This window comes from Tribolium castaneum, chromosome 3, assembly GCF_031307605.1.
Source record: "Tribolium castaneum strain GA2 chromosome 3, icTriCast1.1, whole genome shotgun sequence".
Taxonomy (NCBI): Eukaryota; Metazoa; Arthropoda; class Insecta; order Coleoptera; family Tenebrionidae; genus Tribolium; species Tribolium castaneum.
In genome coordinates, this window is record NC_087396.1 from 11,988,221 (window position 1) to 12,007,329 (window position 19,109).

Here is a 19,109-nt window from a genome sequence, read left to right on the forward strand (position 1 = left end):
TACGCAAATTTACCTTTGAAAATGGGCATTGGACCTGTTGTTCGTTGTTTCACAATCAAAAAACAGGGACACAGACACAGGGGTTATTGTTGCAGACGCATATAAAATTGCAATGCTGCCAACCCAATCAGTAAAAGATCACAGTTAATTTCAATTTTTTTAAAGAAATTGGCTTAATTTTCACTCAGAAAGTAAGCTCCCTTCCGGTATTTAGCAAATGATGTTTGAAAACGGGTACTAGGACCAGGGGCAACGGGTATTTTATTACTTTATCACACTTCAATGTTGGTCGCCCTGGTCATGAACTTCTTGATGACTAATACTTAATAGCGGTTAAATTAAATATCATAGAAAACAACAAATTATAATTAAATGTACCATAAACTGGACTATAACGATTAAAAATAAAACAGGCCTTCATCCAAAAATTTTAATAGGAATTAAACGTGGACATAAAATCAAAAGTGTATACAAAAAGCAACAAAGACAAGCAAAAACTACTTACAATTTTCGATAAATGTTACTGAGCCTATAACTAAATTTATAAAAGCAACGTAAGTGTCACATTTTCAAAGTAAATAATTTTATTCTTATCAAACTACTTCACAGCATTATTTCGTTTATCACAATAAACAAATTGCAATTGAAACTGGAATGCTTGCAATAATACTGCTGCGTATTTTGGAACATAAATAAGTTTCAACATTAAAACTATTGCTTTGGTTATATTACTAGAACGAAGTTAACAAACATCAGAAAAAACTTAAAAATGCCTGGTTTTAGCACCATCATAACGATCACCATAGTGATCATTTCTGTGATAACGATAGTCGTCATAACGATAGTTGTCATAGCGATGGTTGTCGTAGCGATAGTTACCATAACCAGGGCCATAACGATCCCGGTAATAGTTGTAATGAGTGTTATAACGTCTTCTCTCCACATGGTAACGATCATAACGATTTATGTAGTTACAATCATAACGATAATGATTGTTGTTTCTGTGTTTTTCACGCAAATGGTAATGGAGAATGTAATATGGGTAGAATTCATTATCCTCATACTTTACGATAACGCTCGCTCTTTGGTCCTTCTGGCTTGTGTCATAGCCTGGAGGCGGCAGCGACATGTCTTGGTCCCCTTGGCAGACGTTGCCTATCAGCACTTTGGCAACGATCATAATTTTGTGGTAACTGTGGGGGTCCGAGTAGTTGCTTGCGTATTTGGCGCTTGGGGAGAAATTCACCCCTTTTCCAAATTTGTGGCCCCTGTTACTCCCAAAGAGCCTCCAGTCGAAATTATAGGTGCAGATGCTTTCCACGTTCTCCCTTCTAGTCCCATGGAACAGCAGAGCTTCATTGACGTTCCCAAACGTGTGCTTTTTCTCACACTTTTTCATCTCATACGCGATATCGAGGACCGGATTGTTGACTTCAATGAGGTCTTCGATCATCAGTGACTTAATATCTATTAAATCTTTAATCTTTTTGAACGCCGGGTCGGTGTGTTGTATGGTCTTGTAAGTAACGGACGAGGCACCAAAGTGAAACTTGATTGTCTCGTAGTTGGGGTTCACTTTGGGGCGCTTAATTCGATGTCTAGGCGAAGGCGAAGCGCTATTGCCGTCGCTGAACTGCAAACCGTTGCAAAAATCGTCATATTCATCATCTTCTCGGGCCCTTTTCATTTTCGATTCTAGTGAATTTTAAATTTCTGTCAGTTACCTACTGTGTTTTAATAAAAATACACACCTCGAAGCTGCAAAGATGAAGCACTTAAACACTAAACTAGTAACAATTTGAACGAATCTATAAAACACAAAACTACAAAACTAACGGTTAAACTACAAAACTTTACTCAGTAATAAAATGTCTCCATTGCTAAGTTCAAAAGAAATTTTTTTGCACCAATCACAGTCAGCGATTTCGTAGCGCTAAATTTAAACAGGCGAATCGGCGTTCCAGATTTTTGCACTACAATGTGCAAGTGCAAGTAGAAAGGTGGGACCAAATTTGGCCAAGAATTTGAATGATTTATCAATTTATCATTGTTTTATTTCTGAAATTTGTTTACGAGCCGTGAGGCGACGAGTAAGGAACAAACGACTCCGTGAATAAGCTTCAGGCTAGTTGTTTGTGCCGTTTTTTATTTTAAAAATTTTAAATTGAAGTAATATGCAACCAACATTACGTACTTGCATAGGAGCGACTACTTGGTTCACTTTAACTACGATTTCTTTAAGAGACACCAATTGGAAGAGTACTACTTTAGCCTATTTTGAGTTAAATTATGCTTCACGAGTTGTTTCGTACACTTTACAGAGAATTTCAGACTGTTGGTGCTAAAATAAAAGAAATAATTACAAGTAAAGTCAATTTTAAACAAACGAAGTTTGATAAAAATCTAAATTAATTTTTAAAAATAAGCGGCCACATTCTAGCACACTGTTTTTACTGATGAAAAATGAAAATTTTCGACATTGATTAATTTCTGAAAGCTTCCCGCCAAAATTAATGTCAAATGTCAAAATTGAACTTAACCTGAAAAAATGAGTGCGTCTGTGTTTTTGTGTTCGAAAATAATTGAAATTTACATTTAACTTTGGCAATTGTTGTGTTATTATTGTAGTCAAACAATGGCGTTTCAAAATAATTTTAAGGAGTTCCTTAAAGGTTCAAATTGTTCAGTTTAATGTTTCCATTTTAAAATGTTCACTAGTCGCAGAGTCAGATCACGGGAAGGAATTTAGGGAGCTGCAAGAAGCGATTAACAGGTCGAAAGAAACAGCAAAAGAAGAGAAATTCAACCGAGAGTTTGACCGACAAACCGTGGACATAAGGAACTTTTATAAGAAAATCGAAAAGTCTGATGACGCAGTTGAAGTTTCGAAGGGAAACAGAGTCACGCGAACTCTGCGGTCTTCTCCAAAAAAACCCAATCTGCATAAAGGGTTTCTGCAAATCATTCACCACGACCCTGTCTTTTCCCTCCCAATTCCCACAAACCCCAAATTTAAGAAGTACTCCATCTCGCTGCGCAGAAAATTACTATCAGAGTCGTTTACACAGATTAATAAGTGCATCGCGAAATTAGCAAAAGAGTCTCTCATAAGGGCCCCTCTGCCTTCCCCCATTCATCCATCAAGCAATTACAAGCTGCCTGAAACCAGCAATGGAATCCCAAGCGGTGGCAGCTTTGATGACCTAGTGGATCAAATTCCAGTTGAAAATCTATACGTTAGCCGCTCAGGCCGCCAGGTTAAACGAAAAATTTACACAGAGCAGGAGGATGTAGACAGCGACCCTGACTTTGCCAGCATTGTAAAGAAAAACAAAGCGGAATTTGGAGACTCAAGTACAAAAATTACATTAGACCTTCCTTACGTTCCTGAAGAAGATCTCACTGAAGAAAAGACCCCTGCTACCTGCAAATCCACAAAGCCGAAAATACCACGAAAAAATTTATCCATAAGCGCCAAAAAGCCCACCAGCAGGTCTGAGGCGATGTTTGACAAGTTTATACAAGGTGAGGAGAAAAGGAAGCAGCAAGAAGCAGAAATGGAGAATTTTGAAAGAACGCTCCCATCTTTGGAGGACAACTCTGAAGACTACGTAATTGAGACGAGTCCAGTCAAAGATAACGAACAGAACTTTTTGAGGAGGAGGGTGCCTCCCCCAGTTCCGGGTAAAAAAAACAAGAGGCCGAAAAAAGCCAACAAACAAGAAGGTGCGGTTGTGTTACAAGTGGACAACGTTTAAAGCTGTTTTTCAGATCCTGACGCAATTACAGAAGTTGTTGCAGAAAGAGCGAGCGCAAACCTTCCGAAAAGTGCACCGAGAACCAGAACTCCCGCAAAAGTTGAAAAACCACCAGAAGAAAAAATTAGTTGTCCCATTTGTAACGCGGAATTCCCACAGAGTCAAATTGAGGTAACTGTTGGAATTTATTATTTATAATTATTTATCTAATTTCCAAAACTATCATCTTGTGCAAAGCTAGATATCATTGAAAGCTAATTTTTTTATAGGTATTTGTATTTTTTAAGAACGATATACAGGGTGTAAGATAATAATAATATAATTTATTTCCAACAGACTTATTAGTCTAACGTGGACAAGTAACAATACAATATACAAAAAAAGAGCATATTTGAGACAATTAAATTATACAAAACATTATAAATTACGAAGAAAAATATTCTAGAAGCTTGACCTTTACAGTTTTAGTTTTGAAATTATTGAAGAAAATATCTAAATCTATTGTAATATTATTATATAATTTAAAACATTTAAAAAGTGGAGAATTCAGATGAAAGGTATTATAGGTGGAAAAATAAAATGTAGGAGGATTTCGGTTGTTAGCTCTAGGTACTACAATGTTCACTTGATCCAGAAGATCAGAGCTGATAATATCACCACAAAAAAGCTTTTGCAGAAAAATAATACATAGAACATTTCTCCTACTTATTAAAGTGCTTTCATTTACTTTCTTAAAAGATGGGGACCACAGGGAATCGTAAATCCACATGTCAAAATAATTCTAAAAAATTATTATCCATATTTTTATATTTGAAGCTAAATTTGCTTTCTCATACCACACTTTACGCACAAAAACAAAAACATTTAAGGTGACTGGTAGTCTTTTTTTTCATCTGGTTTATTGGCACTCCTAAGATAATAATAATAATAATAATATTTGCGTTTTCGACAGGTTTAAATTCAAAATCGTTTCGTTTAAAAATACTGTGATGTTTGTGCTGTTACCTCCTGCATATTTTTACATTTTACTTCTTTAAAAATAAAAAATGATCTTTATTTTTTTTTATTATAAGGATAAGTTTATTTTTAATGCATAATTTATCGTTAAAATATGTGCACCACCTCCCGAGACATAAATATTATAAATAATAATATAAATAATTATTGTTTTTATTTTATTAAGAATCACGCCTCCACGTGTGGTATTGAAGACGACATTGTTGAAAATCTCGTTCCCACATCTGAGGCAAAAGCTTTGCAGTGCAACATCTGCAACAAGAATTTTCCTGCAAACTCCGAGTACGAGGTTCATGTGAGGCAGTGTATAGCGTCGGAAGTGTTAGACATGTGAAATGTGATATTGAACATTGTTACAAAAGTGTCATACTTAAGCCATTCAAATAAAATTAGTCATCTGGTCTAACTTTGCATCGGCTGAATTGAATTGAAACCGAGATGACTGTAAATATTTTGTGTTATCATACTTGTAGTTTATATTTATCTAACATTCTCCTAGAGTCAGTTATAAAGTTACTAGTGTTAAAATATTTTTGTATTACTCTAATGAATATTATGTTTTCTTATCTCGTTGAAAATATATCATTTTTATAAAACTACTCATCTTTTATCTCTACAAGTGGCACAGTAACTTACTGCGTCACCATGGTGTTAATTTGGACAAAGTTTTCTGTGTTAATATTGGCCGGTTTGGCCAATGGGGTGATTCGGCAAGGCCTCAACGGCCAATGGAAAGTGACAGGGGGGCCCAACGGTACGCCACTTAACCAATCAATCAATTCGATTCGAATTAATTATCCGTAGAAACTTTAACTATTGATGCCTATGTTCCCGGCGGCATATTTTCCGCCCTCATGGAAAGTGGCACAATTGGGGATATTTTCTACGGTACTGGGGACTCAAATTACAGTTGGGTGGGCCTAACCAACTGGACTTACAGCACAACATTCACAGGTTGTGCCCAAACCAATTAACCGTATTAACAACTTACAATTACAGTCAGCGAAGAATTGCTAAACAGTCGAGTTGTCTTAGTGGTTTTTGAGGGTTTGGACACATTTGCGACTGTTTCGGTCAATGGACACGAAGTGGGGACGAGCGAGAACATGTTTGTTCGCTACAATTTCAACATTAGAGACCAGCTTCAAGTAGATTTAATTTAAAAGCGTGCTTTTTTGTAATGAAAGTCATAGGTGGGTGCGAATGAAATTTCGGTTCAGTTCGCCTCTGCGGTCGCCACGGCCGAAGCCTTGGCCAAGGACCCAAGCAACGAATACGTAATCCCGCCCGAATGCCCTGTTCCCGAGTACAAAGGCATTTGCTACGTTAATCGTATCAGAAAACAGCAAGCTTCGTTCGCGTGGGACTGGGGCCCCGCTTTTGCCTCTGTGGGAATATGGTATTACCAATCGTGGAGCGAAAAAACCAAATACAATTTTTTAATAGGGGTTTGACTGAAATAATCGGTTTCGATGACGCTTTTATTGAATATTTGGTGGCAACACCGTTGAAAAATCCAGACGATGATTTCTGGTCTGTTCCCCTTTCTGTGTACTTAAATGCAGGCGAAATCGCGGCGATTTCAGGGACAATAGATGTTTCTTTGGAAACAGAGGAGGGTGTAAGGACCTCCAGTTTTAAATTTAACGAAACTGTGGACGAGTTTGAAGTCAAAGTGACGACTACCCTACTGGTGCCATCCGTATGTTAATTAAATTAACAAGCGTTTTAATAAAAATATTTAATTTTTTACCCATAGAGTGAGGTGAGCACGTGGTGGCCTAACGGCTACGGCACGCAGTCCACGTACAAATTGTTGGTAACATTTGTTAGCGAGCACGAGCGCGACCAAAGCACTGTGCACATAGGGTTCAGAACGGTGGAGCTAGTCCAGGAAAAATTAGGTACATTGGCCAAACCGCTGCATTTTAATGACTCCGTTTCAGACCAAGGCCTCAGCTTTTATTACAAAGTTAACCAAGTCCCGATTTTCGCAAAGGGGGCCAACGCAATCCCCATTAACATTCTTCCGGAGCGGAGCCAAAGCCTCAACCTAGCTCCGCTTTTTGAAACCATGAAAAGTGCCCACATGAACATGTTGCGCGTGTGGGGCGGAGGCGTTTACAACGTGGATTATTTTTACAGCCTTGCTGATGATGCCGGGATAATGATTTGGCAGGATTTCATGTTTGCGTGCGCTTTGTATCCCACTGACGATGCTTATTTGAAGTGGGTTTTTGAATTTTGAGAGCCGCCTATAACTGTGATTAATTCAAGGAACGTGGTTAAGGAAGTTAAACATCAAGTGAGACGCCTTGCCAGCCACCCTAGTGTGGTGATTTGGGCGGGAAACAACGAAAATGAGGCCGTTTTGGCGCAAGATTGGTACGACACCAGGGACAATTTCACGATTTATAAAAATGACTACGTTAAGTTGTACGTTGATGTTATTCGACCTGAAGTCCTTAAAATCGTACCCAACGCCACTTATCTAACTTCAAGCCCCACTAACGGGCTAGAAAGCGATCAGGAGGGTTACGTGGCCCAGAACCCGGGGGATTCCCTCTACGGAGACGGTACTGCTCTCTCCCGGGCTAAATACAGTGCGAGTCTGCTAAAAGTATATTTTTACTTATAATTTTTTCTTTCTGTAGCTATGTGAATTTAAAAAAATCCACAATTCCTTATAATTAAAATACTTTTAACAGACTCATCTTAATACAATGATTACACGCGTTTATTGAAAACTGATTCTTATGTAAAATCCTCTGCTGAATTTGAATCCAAAGGTCGTTTCTTGATTTGCCAATGCCTTCACTATCGAAGATGTTTTTATGAAAAATTCTGAAAAACTAAAATTGAACAAATTTTCTGTGTAGGTGCATGTCATTTTCCAAAAGAAAAAGCTTGAAATTTTTTTCTTGTAAAAGATTCCCTCAATTAATCTAATATGCACAAACTATCGTTTTGACAAAATAAAACAAAAAATTATAGTTTTCTTGTAGTGACGTTTGAGGGAATTTTTTTTATCACGGCTGATTTTCCTTTGTCCACTTGTCTTAGTTTATTGTTGCCCATTTTTTTCTTTTGAAAACACTTCAATGTCCAAAAGAAGGTAAATAATAAAACAACCAATTGATGTCACGTCAATAATTAATTTATTTGTGGGATAATTTACTTCAAATTGGGTGAAATTACTTAATTCATTCCCAATTCTTCACATTTTAATCTTTTTTTGTAATTTTTTTAAAAATATGTGGCTCTCTAATTTAAAAATTAGCTATAAGTCACTAAAAATTTGGTTAATAATGAGTAATGAGTAATAGTATCACTAATATTTTTCCAGAGTTTTGTAACAGAATTTATTCATTTATTTTATTTCTATTTAAAAACATTGAGCAGTTATTCAAACAGCTTCAATAAATATCGACAAAAAAAGTTAAATAAAAATTTGAAACAAACATTATTAACTTAACTATTATTAATTTTGTTGATTACTGACTTTATTCCTTTGCAAAGATGTCGTTAAGGAACTTGATCTAATTATAGGGACTTGTTTTATTTTTTCATCCTCTAGTTGGATCTCTATTATTGATAAATTTGTTCTTGTTATTTGTTCTTACAAATAAATAACCGCTAAAAAAAGCGACAAAAAAATTAAAAAAATCTAAAAATAATTAAAATATCGGTGGCTTTTACAAATAGTTTTCAGCAAACGTGTGCAATGGAGACCGATTTTTTCAACAACCGACTTTTAGTTCACTTTTACGATTACACAAGCGACAGTTGGGCCCCTGAGACTTTCCCAATCCCGCGGTTTGCCTCAGAATACGGCTACCAGTCAATGCCCAGCATTGAGTCCTGGCTTACTGCCACCGCCAGTTTGGATGATTTAAGACCTGATAGTGCCTTCATGGACTATCGGCAACACCACCCTGGCGGTAACGACCAAAACGTCGATTTAATTGAATTACAGATGCAACTGCCTGATTCTGCGAGCGAAAACTACGTTAAAGCTTTCATTTATTTCTCTCAAATTCTCCAAGCACAGGCGATGAAAGTCCAAACTGAGCACTATCGCAGTTTCAAGGGGCGAGTCAACGAGAAGGGGGAAGGTAACACCATGGGGGCCCTCTACTGGCAGCTAAACGACGTCTGGGTGGCACCCACATGGTCCGGGATAGGTGCGGTCACTCAAGTCACCCACAAAAATAATTATTCCACTGCTAGATTTTACCGGGCGGTGGAAAATGCTGCAGTACTTCGTCAAAGATTTCTTCAACCCCATGATTATCACTGGGAGACTCACGGACGATAATTTGGAGGTTTATGCCATTTGTGACGGTCTAGAACTACCAAATGTAACAGTTAAAGGGTTAGTTCAGGTTTATAAGTGGGAGTCTCTAGAGCCGCTAATTGCAGTAGAATCGCCAATTTCTCTGGTGAGAATATTATTTCATTATATTTTTTTTAATTTTTGGTACCAGGATTTGTACAAATCGGTCCCTGTCACAACCATCCATGCACCCACCGCTTTACAGACCGCCGGTTGTGGCAGCGATTATGCCGAAGCGAAGAAAAAATGTTTCTTCCATCTTCGGTTGCTCGACCAGGGTAATATTATTTTGGCCCCGTTTAATTATATCTTCCCGGAGAAACTCAAAAACTGTGCCCTCGCCAAGCCTGCAGTGAAGGTGGTTCAGTAAACAAGTGTTCAAAATAGTGTTATTTTTTTGTAGATTGAGTCCGTTGAGATTGTCGATTTGTACAAGAAAATTTTCAGCGTGACTGTGTCCACAGATGCGGTCGCTTTGTTCGTGTGGTTGGACACTCATGAGGTCAAAGGCGTGTTTTCGGAAAACGGCTTTTTGCAAGTGCTTCCCAGCAAAACTGTGAATTTTACAGCCGACAGTCGCATCACACTGGATGCGTTGCAAGCCGCAGTGACAGTTACACATTTAAGCGACCCCGCGTATCTGTAAATGTGAATGAAATAAAGGTTTAAACAAGAGATACGAATATATTTATTTTATATTGATACAAATAGTATACACCAAAACATCCAACTAATCTACGAACTGTTCAAATTACCGTTAAATAAATTTGTACTTGATAAAATAACAGCTCTTACAAGGATTTAACAATAACTTGCAAAAATAATTTGCAAGAGTATCCCAAACTTTATTCACTTTACAAAATGAGCTTACCAATATTCAGACTTTTAGTCAGTTAATTTGTAAATATGTATGTACATTAGTCGTTTATTTCTTGTATCTAACCTTAATAAAATCATTGCGTACAACTAAAACCTTAAAGTAATTTCACTGAAACTTGCATAAAAAAGCTCGGACTTTTTTAAGCGAAACGGAAAGGAAGAGATCAATGTATTAACAATAAGTCAACGTAAAACTAGAGTTTGTGATGCTTGTTATTAAGGCAAGCGTTCTCGTTTACGTTTTTCACTATTATCAAAAATAAATTCACCGAAAGCTGCGTTAAAGAAATTAGGTCAAGCAGAGTGAAACTAAAAAAAACTAGCAGAATCAGTATAAACTGTTATATTTTTCAGATTGTTCCTTTAAAAAACTACAAGCTATCATGGTGTAAAAGCTAGGCACAGGTAATAGGCTGGGGGTAAAAACCGCCTCGTACTATCAGTGCATCGAACTGTACCTCCAAATGCACGATCACCGGTGTGAATCGAAAACAACTATAGCTGGTTCAAGCGTAGGTAGGTACAAAAATACATTAATTCGGGCTTCGATAATTAAAAGGTACTCTACAATAGTCCACAAATAATTAAGACCCACCCGCTATCATCATCCTCGACGATCTGCACCCACTATTCACATTGTACAACTTATAAAAAAATATAACATTTCGTAAGAACTATCGAGGGTGTCGTTGCGATAATTATTTTTGGACTACCCTCACATTAATTACACACAAACATCGAATTTTCACCAATTTCACGATTTCCGAACAAAAACAAAGGAAAAGAAAACAACATGATTTCTAAAATCATAAAACAATCAATTAGCGCCACTATATTCCAAAAGAATAATATAAATTTATCACAGACAATCTTGTATAAAATTTTCCTCGTCCATCCATTAAACATCAGCTATTGTTTGAAAACAACCGAAAACAAAAACAATAAAAAGCCTAAAATTAGAAAGATTTGCGGAACTACAATCGACACCAACACCAGTTCCACGGACCCAATACACTTAAAGCCGAAAAGAAAACAATCAACATATATTGCACATTTTTAAGATACGTATCCAAAATGTTACACGGCTTATGCCACATCGAAACAGCAATTATATACCCTTGTTAATATACTTAGTACACAACGGCAGGTCAGAATGTGCAAAATTACCCAACAACTTAAAGAAAAAACGAACGGAACGCTCTGAAAGAGCCATTTTAGGTTTCTTTCTCTAAGAGAACACACAATTATTTCAGCCACAAACAACTTTTATAAAAATAAAGTGACTGTGTTTTTTATTATGAATACTTTGGAATAAAATATGAAGCGGCGGTTTACAGAAAGCGAAATTATGATTTAATTCAAAATTAAACTAATTCGAATAAGTTGCCATTTAAAATCTCAAATTAATCGCGGTTCTAAAATTCCAATATCCCTTACTTTTTTCAAGCAGTTTGATTCTAAAAAACTACAATTTTCACCATATTTTATTTCATACAAAGGTATATCCAACAATTATTTTTGCAAAAAATACTGCTACTTGTTTATAATAATTTCGAAAATAGGAGAGGTATTTTTCGTTTCTTAAAAAGTTAATAAAATCCCATGGGAAGTAATTTTAATATGTCAAAATATAGGAACTAAACTCTGTCCATTTTTTAGGTAATAAATAATGATAATAATAATTTATTTCCATCTGAGGACACATAAGTTATGTGTATAAGACAGGGTAAAAATTTAACACAAACAAATTAACAAAAAATAACATCACAATTCAAAATTTTAAAATTATTACAGTGAACATAAAAATTGTAAACACATTTGTCATGAGGATTTTTGATTTTCGAAACAATTATCTTCCTTATTTTTCATTATTTGCAAGAAATTAAAAAAAAATCTGCTGATATTTAATGATTTATTATATTTCCGTCAAAATATAAAGTAGGTAAAATAAGTTGGTAACACCTCCAAGTAAACTACTTAGTTTGAAATGTCACTAAAGTAACAATTATTTTTTAGGTACAGTTTTATCAAAAGGTTTATTTTTTTTAATTTTTGCAAGGGTTAATGGATGAAGGGTCTAAAGTTAAAGTTCGAGGGCTGTCGTTATGCAACGAGCGTATGCGAGTTGCATACCTGGAGACCCGAGAACTTTAAGCGTTTTCGCAGAAGTGTTGCTACCGAAAACGTGTTTTAAAGTAGTGTTTATAATTTAGAATTCTTATATAAAAAAGAAGGCTTAAAATGTTACCAACAAAAAAAAAATTATTATGCAATACAAATTAATTGGACACAACCCCTTCATCCACAACTAAATTTTATAATAGCTTGTACATAGCCCCTTTAGCAACAACTAGCTTGAAATTTTACAGAAAAATACAAATGCGTTAAACACATTTGAATTAAACATTATTAAAGTAGTTAAAATTTTTTTCAAAAAAATGTTACGTAGTCCCTTCATCTACTTTATTTGTAATTTGACGGGAATAACAATTATTATTTCTTACAAAACAAAAAATGACATCGTAAAACCCGGTATGTTAAAAATGATGTCGAGATAGCACACTACTTGAAAAACTATCACCTTGAAAATCCAAAAATATTTCATTAACATTACTTCATATCGTAATACATCTCAAAGAAAGATAAAATTTTGATTCAGTACATCGCAAAAAAATGAGTTTTCGATTAAAAACTTTAGATTAAGATATCGATAACACGCCATGATCACGTTTGTTCCGACCAATTTCCCACAATCTGACCGCCACAAACAAAGTGATAAACCAATTATCATAGCACCAATAAAAATTTGGGGTCAATAAACATAATCACGGATTGCAACCGCAGAAATGGCATTAGTACGATTCCTCAATTATTAATATTCCCGTTAAAAGTCTGCTCACCAATCAAGACACCGTCCTCGTCCATCAAAGCATTCTCACTTTCGGCAATACCGAACTCATTACCTGGCAAACTCCTCCCTATACTAAACTCCTCCTCTGCCGTTAAATGCCTATCGATATTATTGTCCTCGTTCGTTTCGTTCAAATTCATAAAATACGTCAACTCATCCGCCTGATTCCGCGCCGTTCCGTTCCGTATCGGCTGTCCGTTCAACAGACAGTCTCCGTTAACGGCGTAGTTAAACGCCGACTCGGCCACCAACGACGGCGTCGACGGGTACGAGCGCGAGCTCTGATTGGCGAAGTTTTTCACGGGGGCGGGCTTGCTACTGTTAAATGGGAGGGGCGTGCTTGGGACAGATCTGGAAGGGTTGAGATTGGCCGATTTCATATCGAAACAATTGACATCGATGCTTTGCGACCTGGCCAGGTGACGCGATCCGGGCGCAAAGGCCATATTCTCGCCGAAGTTGTCGATGTTGTTGTCGACAATGAGGTTAAAGCTGGGCAGGCATTGGCTGTTTTGAGGCATTTCCACGTTGTACATCTCCATAGTGCCCGGATTCTCGCACGGATGCTCGTCGAGGGCGTCAATGATCCGGTTAACGGTCACCGATTCGGAAATCGGGTCGAAGTCGTTGAAATCGGCGCCCTGATTGGGCAGAGTCGGCAGGAAGTGGGCGTCTTCGGTGAAATTCGACTTGATCATCTGGTTCAAAGGGACCGACTGCGACCTATAGGCTGTGAAGTCCGGGAAAGTCTCCACGTTTTCGCTTTCGAGTAAATCGACTTCGCTCACGTCGTGTTTTACGGAAGGATTGACATAATCCGGGGTGTAGGCGACTTTGCTGTTCGAATGTAGCAGTTTTTCGAGGACCGATTTTTTGTTGTTGTATAGCATGGGGCTGACGGGGGCCGACATGGCCATGTAGTTTTTCGCGTCCGGGATTTCGACGCTCAGATCGGATTCGCGTTTGATTTTTTTCCGGACGCCGATTCCGGCGTTTTGGTGGGTCGTGTTTTTAGTACGGGGTATTGGTGTGTTCCGGGGACTCACAAAAGGACTTACGTTCGTGCTGGAACACTTGGATTGGCGCCCGGTGGGCGATTGGGGGCCCGGTGATATGGGGGTGAAGCTGAAGTTTTTGCGGCGAGTATTTGGGCTGGGAGGGACGGTGTCCTCGTGGAGGGGCGTTTCGAAGCTGACGCGACGGCGAGCGCTGCTCTGGTTGGTCGGTAATGTGGAGAGCTGGGCCGGGATTGGATAGATGTTGACGTTGGGGACGGCCAGAGGGTCGAGCATGGGGTGGGGCAAGGCGACGGTGGGGCCGCTATCGATGAGGAAATTTTTGTTGTCGGATATGCCGTTCTGTTCGAGGAGTTGACGGAGTTGGGAGAGTTTGGTGGAGTTGTCTTGGTCCGCTGTCTCGATGTTGTTGCTGAAGTATTTCGACAGCTCTTCTTCGTGCTGGCTGTTGTTTGTACCTGAATTGGACGAGATAAACAGTGTTGTAATTCATTACAGCTATTTGTAAAAGTAATTGAATTGGTCATTTATAGCTATACATTAGACCATTTTAGGAAATTTTCACAGTTCTCTGGTTAATTACACTGGTCTGCAACGAAATCCCTTATAAAATAATAATAATAATAATGGCATTGTCTTATTTGATACCACCATATTTAACAAGATTTTATTTTTATTTTATTTTTAAATTAAAATATGACAAAATACTGAAAACGGATTAACTTGATTAGAATCCCCTGACATAAGAATTGTGGAGCTCTTAAATAAAATTTATCAAAAAAAAAAACTTTATTCATTGACTGCTATTATTGAATGAATACGAAAATTCAAAGTGATTGGTTTCTCACTTTATTTTAATGGCCGACCTGAAATGGACCAATCATATCCAAAAGAACAATTATTTAAATAATCTACAGTGATTGGTGTTCTCCGTAATTTTAATGGCCGACCTCAAACAGACCAATCATATCCGAAAAAATAATTCTTCAATGAATCAAAAAAATTAAAGTGATTGGTTTTCTACGAAATTTTAATGGCCGACCTCAAACGGCCCAATCAAAATGCTTACAACTTTTACAACAATCATGACGGGCCTTACGTTAATTCATAAAATGATGAGTCTATCTTTGTTTTTGTTGCATCTCACATCTTCAGTTTTTCTTTGACTTCTACCTTCCAGGTACTACGCGCATGCGCGCGTTCTTTTTCAATTCGTCATTTGACATTTCTGGAAAATCCAACCAAAAAGACGAAAAGTCGGTGGAAACTCAATTCAAAAGTACAAAAATTCGTCATGACTGGGTAAATGTTGTAGTTTTAAAAACGGGGCTGGTGTTTTTTTGCGAACCACCGGAAGCTGATTGAAACTTTGTGAGCAAAACAATACAAAATACTTTTCGTACCGTAACAGAGAAGAAAAGACAAATAATAACAAAGTGGAAAGAGTGTGCTAACCTAGATATTCGTCCATGGCGTCCTTGTCGACGTTGCTGATGCTTTCGAGCCTCTCCCTCGGCAGCGGAAAAACGGGAGCATCACAATCATCATCACTTGATTTTCTTTCCTTACACCTATCTACGTTGTGTAGTACACCTTGAGATCTGATATCCGCAGTGGTCTGCGGGTTGTACGATGCGTTATCACATGGTTGCGGTTTGGGTTGGATGGCTTTGTACTTTGCATTCTTGACTTGCTTCTTGGGGGACGATTGGGGCGATCGTTGCTGTTGTTGAGCTTTACCGGAGGCTAGACGCGGTATCGCTACTTTCGTCGAGGTCCCGACACCGTTTTGTTGTTGCTGTTGTGGTTGTTGTTGTTCACAGACGGGCTTTTGGAAACTTTTAAAGTCAGGTAACGCTGGTAGTTGAGTGAAATCTAACGATTTATCACAGATAGATTTGCCCTGAGTGGGACTCGTGCTGGTGCTGCCGGTGCTTGTACTGGTGCTGCTTTCACCCGCACCCGTCAATGTGGGGGAACCTTCGAGTCGGATCGACGACACTGATCCCTTTGATTTCTTCACAGAGGGCTTCGGATCGGATTTGGGAGACTGTCGGAGCAGACAACCAATCTATTTATTTTTGTACTTTAATGAAAGCACAATTATGAGTTACTTTCAGTGCTAATTGACTCACAGACTATAAAAAGTGCCTCTTTGTTCTGCTTAAAACAGGAAATATTAGCTAATGATTCACTTTGTTTGATTTTTTACATTTCAATCTCATGCTTTATAGTTATTGCCTTAGGGGCAAAAAAACTACAATACCACCTAGAACTTTTACTCTACATATTTCCTTTATCATCGTGACTTGCAAATACGTTTAAGTCACTTTCGTAATCAAATACCCAATCAAAGTAACAAAGAATAGAAAAGAAGATCTGCAACACCATGGTTCTCACATTTATTTCAGATTTAATATTTTGTTAGTAACTAATCTTATAAGAATATTCTTCAGAACATCTGTTTTTTAAGACCGACTCAAAATTTTTTTATTATAACAAGTAAACAAATAGAAGATTGTATGTTTTTATTTATGCGGAATGACACTTTGGATTAATAAAAAAATTATATAGTTTGTCCTTAATTTTTTAAAATAGATGCAATAAAATTTAGTTTGCTGGCTAAGCTTGAAGCAATTATATATACCAGTCGATTAAAATTAAACGCTGAAAATATTCTTGAATTTAAGAAGAACCCAAGTAATCATACTTTTGTAAAATAAATCTCGAATAATTCTTTACTGAACTAAATAAACGAAATAGAATACAGAAAGATGTTAATTCTCACTAAAAAAAATTTTTTATTACTAAACACATCGACACAGCAAGCAACACATTTCAGTCATTTTATTACATCTCACTCAATAAGTGAATGTACAATTTAAAAGCTCATTATAACAAAAAAACTAAGAACGTTTAAATTACATTAGCAATTTTGGATCAAATGCTGTATCGTATTAAAGTAATAATAATAATAAATTATATATGTGAATTGTTATGCTAGCTAGATTTATTTACATCAAGTTTAAATTACTTGAAAACAAATCTTTATCAGGAGATAAAAAAGTACAATTTACGATTATTTTAAAGACAAATAAAATTATATAATTTTTCGTACGCACGTTGACAAATGTTTTTTTACCACGTGCTGGATGATGAAGTAAGAGAAGTATTTGGCACCTGAACTTAAATTCGGATTACAACATTGTAAAGCGTCTAAAACCACTCTCAATAATATAACTTTAAAATTTGCATCTTGGCGCGTTCTGGCCGTTAAATAGGAAATTTATACCGACTTTCAGGATTATTAATTGTAAATAAAACTGCCGATTATACTAAAGTTCAAGGTAAAATAGTTGAAAATAGCCGCCTACCTGAATTTTTCTTTTTCTTTCTTTGACTTCGTTCTTCTGTTGGATCTTCTTCTGCAACTGCAGCTGCATTTCTCTGTGTTTGGTTCCAGTTTTCCCACCACACACCTCCCCTAAATTGAAATTGTAGAAATTGGTTTAAGCCAGAATTTCACTACCTTTCAACTGTGATTCTGTAGCTGAAGTCAACTGGTTGGCAGCGTCAGTTCCTGCACCAACTGAATGAGAAACAACAAGAAACCGGGCCAAGGCTTGCAATGATGGAAACTGAACTCCAAAATGAAATTCAGACCATTCTTTCACAATTAACCAAGCCGCCGCTGTTAAAGTCGACTGAGTACAAGTGGCTTCCGTGCTCTGGGAGAAAAAAAAACGAAAAAATTATAAATAAACAATTGTTTTGAGTACAATTGTATCGACATTTGATAAGAACACTTACTAAAGGCTTATCGCCAAGATCTGGCAATTTTGGAGGCTTTAACTTGATACATCTTCTCAAGCCTGAATAGCAATATCTGGAATTTCCGCGGGTACCCAAGCGCCTAGCCCTCACTTTTGGATACACTTGCTTCATGACCTTGCCAAAATCAGCTTGGGAAAGAGACTTGATTTGATTTTGTGTGCAATATACTCTGTGATAAAAAACAATAAAAAAATCGAAGTTTTGCGGGGTTTTTCCTACGTATATTCCTCGTAGACCTCCTGCTTGGGGAGAGAAAGCGCTGCGTCTTCTTCTAAGTGAGTCTTAATCCATGATATGGTCCTGTTGATTTCGGAACGACTGCCCAGTGGGTTCAAGGGTTGCCGCAAAGGGTCCACTACATTGCTGATTTGAAACAGTTTCAAATACAAGAGATATTTTTCGGCGTTTGACAATTCTTTCATCTGCTCTAAGATCAACGATATTAACTGTCTGGCTTTCTCACTGCAACAAACGCCAAAATCAGCCCCATAATTTTCGAGTTTGAAAAAATCGGCGCAGGGCCCGGGTGTAGAAGCACTGACCTGATTGTGGGGCTGTCGTTTTCGGCCCGCTTGTCGCTCTCGTGCACCCCATCGCCGTTTTCTTCTTTCGCGACGTTGCCGTCCTCTCCATTGTTTAAACTATCTTGTGTGGTGTCGGTCCCGGCCCCAGATTGTTGGAATTTTGCGGGCCATTGTTGAGTTTCCATCATCGCCAGCAATTTTTTGGCCTATTTCAGTTGGTTTCAGCACGAACCGCACAATTTTTCGACACTTTACCAGCCAATACGGGCTGACAAGACCGGAACATTTTATTGTCAACTCAAATCAGCTGGTCTCCAATGGACGACAATCCTTTCGTTCTTCTAAACGTTTTTTATCCATTTGCTGCGTGACGTAAGAGAGCGCAAGTCCGCCAACATAACGGAAAATCATTATTTGGAAAAACAGGCCATCAACGCAAAATACGCGCCCGGGCACCCTCCAAACACACTCCCGAAACTGCGAAACCGCCACTTATTACATATTTCCTTAGAACCACCTTATTTGAAACGGTTAAGTATCACTTCTAATTCCCGTCGCGTTGGCCGGCCTGTTTCGTAATCGAGACAAAGTACCTACTCACAACATTTTTTATCTACTGCATTAAGCTATCCCTAATTTCTTTCGAAATTCTCAAATGCATAAAAAATTAAACTTGTTTTTTGCTAATAATTGGCCGACAGTGAATTTTCAGCGGTTTATGTGTTTTTACATCGTAAACAAATGAAAAACAATGGCGATAATCTGTAGGTTTCAGTGTCAAGGACACACTAACTTTACTACATTTTTATCAAAAATCCTATGATTGTGTTGTAA

General features: G+C 37.5%; 5 protein-coding genes across 8 annotated transcripts in view; 2 read left to right on the forward strand and 3 right to left on the reverse strand.

The window, feature by feature from the left end:
- Gnpat (Glyceronephosphate O-acyltransferase) overlaps window positions 1–133 on the reverse strand; it is a 40,825-nt gene extending 40,692 nt beyond the window's left edge. Inside the window, exon 1 of one of the 2 annotated variants that reach the window (XM_064355488.1) lies at window positions 14–133. The gene's annotated coding sequence lies outside the window, so the exon portion shown is untranslated. The remainder of the gene's footprint in view (window positions 1–13) is intronic. The other variant, XM_064355489.1, reaches the window with a different exon arrangement.
- A 283-nt stretch (window positions 134–416) lies between these two features.
- On the reverse strand, window positions 417–1,933 carry LOC103313668 (protein mono-ADP-ribosyltransferase PARP11). The gene is made up of 2 exons (XM_008197529.3): window positions 1,752–1,933; window positions 417–1,695 (listed from the first exon to the last, which is right to left on the reverse strand). Exon 2 carries the CDS (start codon window positions 1,685–1,687, stop codon window positions 764–766), a length of 924 nt encoding a protein of 307 aa, XP_008195751.2. The 5' UTR covers window positions 1,688–1,695; window positions 1,752–1,933; the 3' UTR covers window positions 417–763.
- Window positions 1,934–2,507: 574 nt separating this feature from the next.
- On the forward strand, window positions 2,508–5,371 carry LOC103313669 (hypothetical protein). Its single transcript, XM_008197530.3, has 4 exons — window positions 2,508–2,672; window positions 2,719–3,726; window positions 3,772–3,929; window positions 4,942–5,371. The coding sequence occupies exons 1-4, from the start codon at window positions 2,636–2,638 to the stop codon at window positions 5,107–5,109; spliced, it is 1,371 nt and encodes a 456-aa protein (XP_008195752.2). The 5' UTR covers window positions 2,508–2,635; the 3' UTR covers window positions 5,110–5,371.
- A 29-nt stretch (window positions 5,372–5,400) lies between these two features.
- LOC660426 (beta-mannosidase) lies at window positions 5,401–9,786 on the forward strand. The gene is made up of 12 exons (XM_064355485.1): window positions 5,401–5,529; window positions 5,580–5,729; window positions 5,775–5,923; window positions 5,969–6,174; window positions 6,222–6,477; window positions 6,535–6,679; window positions 6,722–7,004; window positions 7,053–7,351; window positions 8,534–8,959; window positions 9,006–9,217; window positions 9,263–9,469; window positions 9,515–9,786. Exons 1-12 carry the CDS (start codon window positions 5,421–5,423, stop codon window positions 9,755–9,757), a joined length of 2,685 nt encoding a protein of 894 aa, XP_064211555.1. The 5' UTR covers window positions 5,401–5,420; the 3' UTR covers window positions 9,758–9,786.
- LOC100141810 (uncharacterized protein) lies at window positions 9,637–18,978 on the reverse strand. Of its 3 annotated transcripts, none has more exons than XM_064355483.1 (8): window positions 18,294–18,978; window positions 17,971–18,213; window positions 17,728–17,920; window positions 17,447–17,645; window positions 17,292–17,401; window positions 15,373–15,967; window positions 12,891–14,375; window positions 9,637–9,751 (listed from the first exon to the last, which is right to left on the reverse strand). In XM_064355483.1, exons 1-8 carry the CDS (start codon window positions 18,461–18,463, stop codon window positions 9,726–9,728), a joined length of 3,021 nt encoding a protein of 1,006 aa, XP_064211553.1. In that variant the 5' UTR covers window positions 18,464–18,978; the 3' UTR covers window positions 9,637–9,725. The 3 variants fall into 3 exon arrangements, with proteins under 3 accessions (XP_064211553.1, XP_064211554.1, XP_008195754.2); XM_064355484.1 differs by lacking the exon at window positions 9,637–9,751 and adding an exon at window positions 9,776–10,899; XM_008197532.3 differs by lacking the exon at window positions 9,637–9,751 and having other exon boundaries at window positions 9,776–14,375; window positions 18,294–18,976.
- Between the last annotated feature and the right edge of the window lie 131 nt (window positions 18,979–19,109).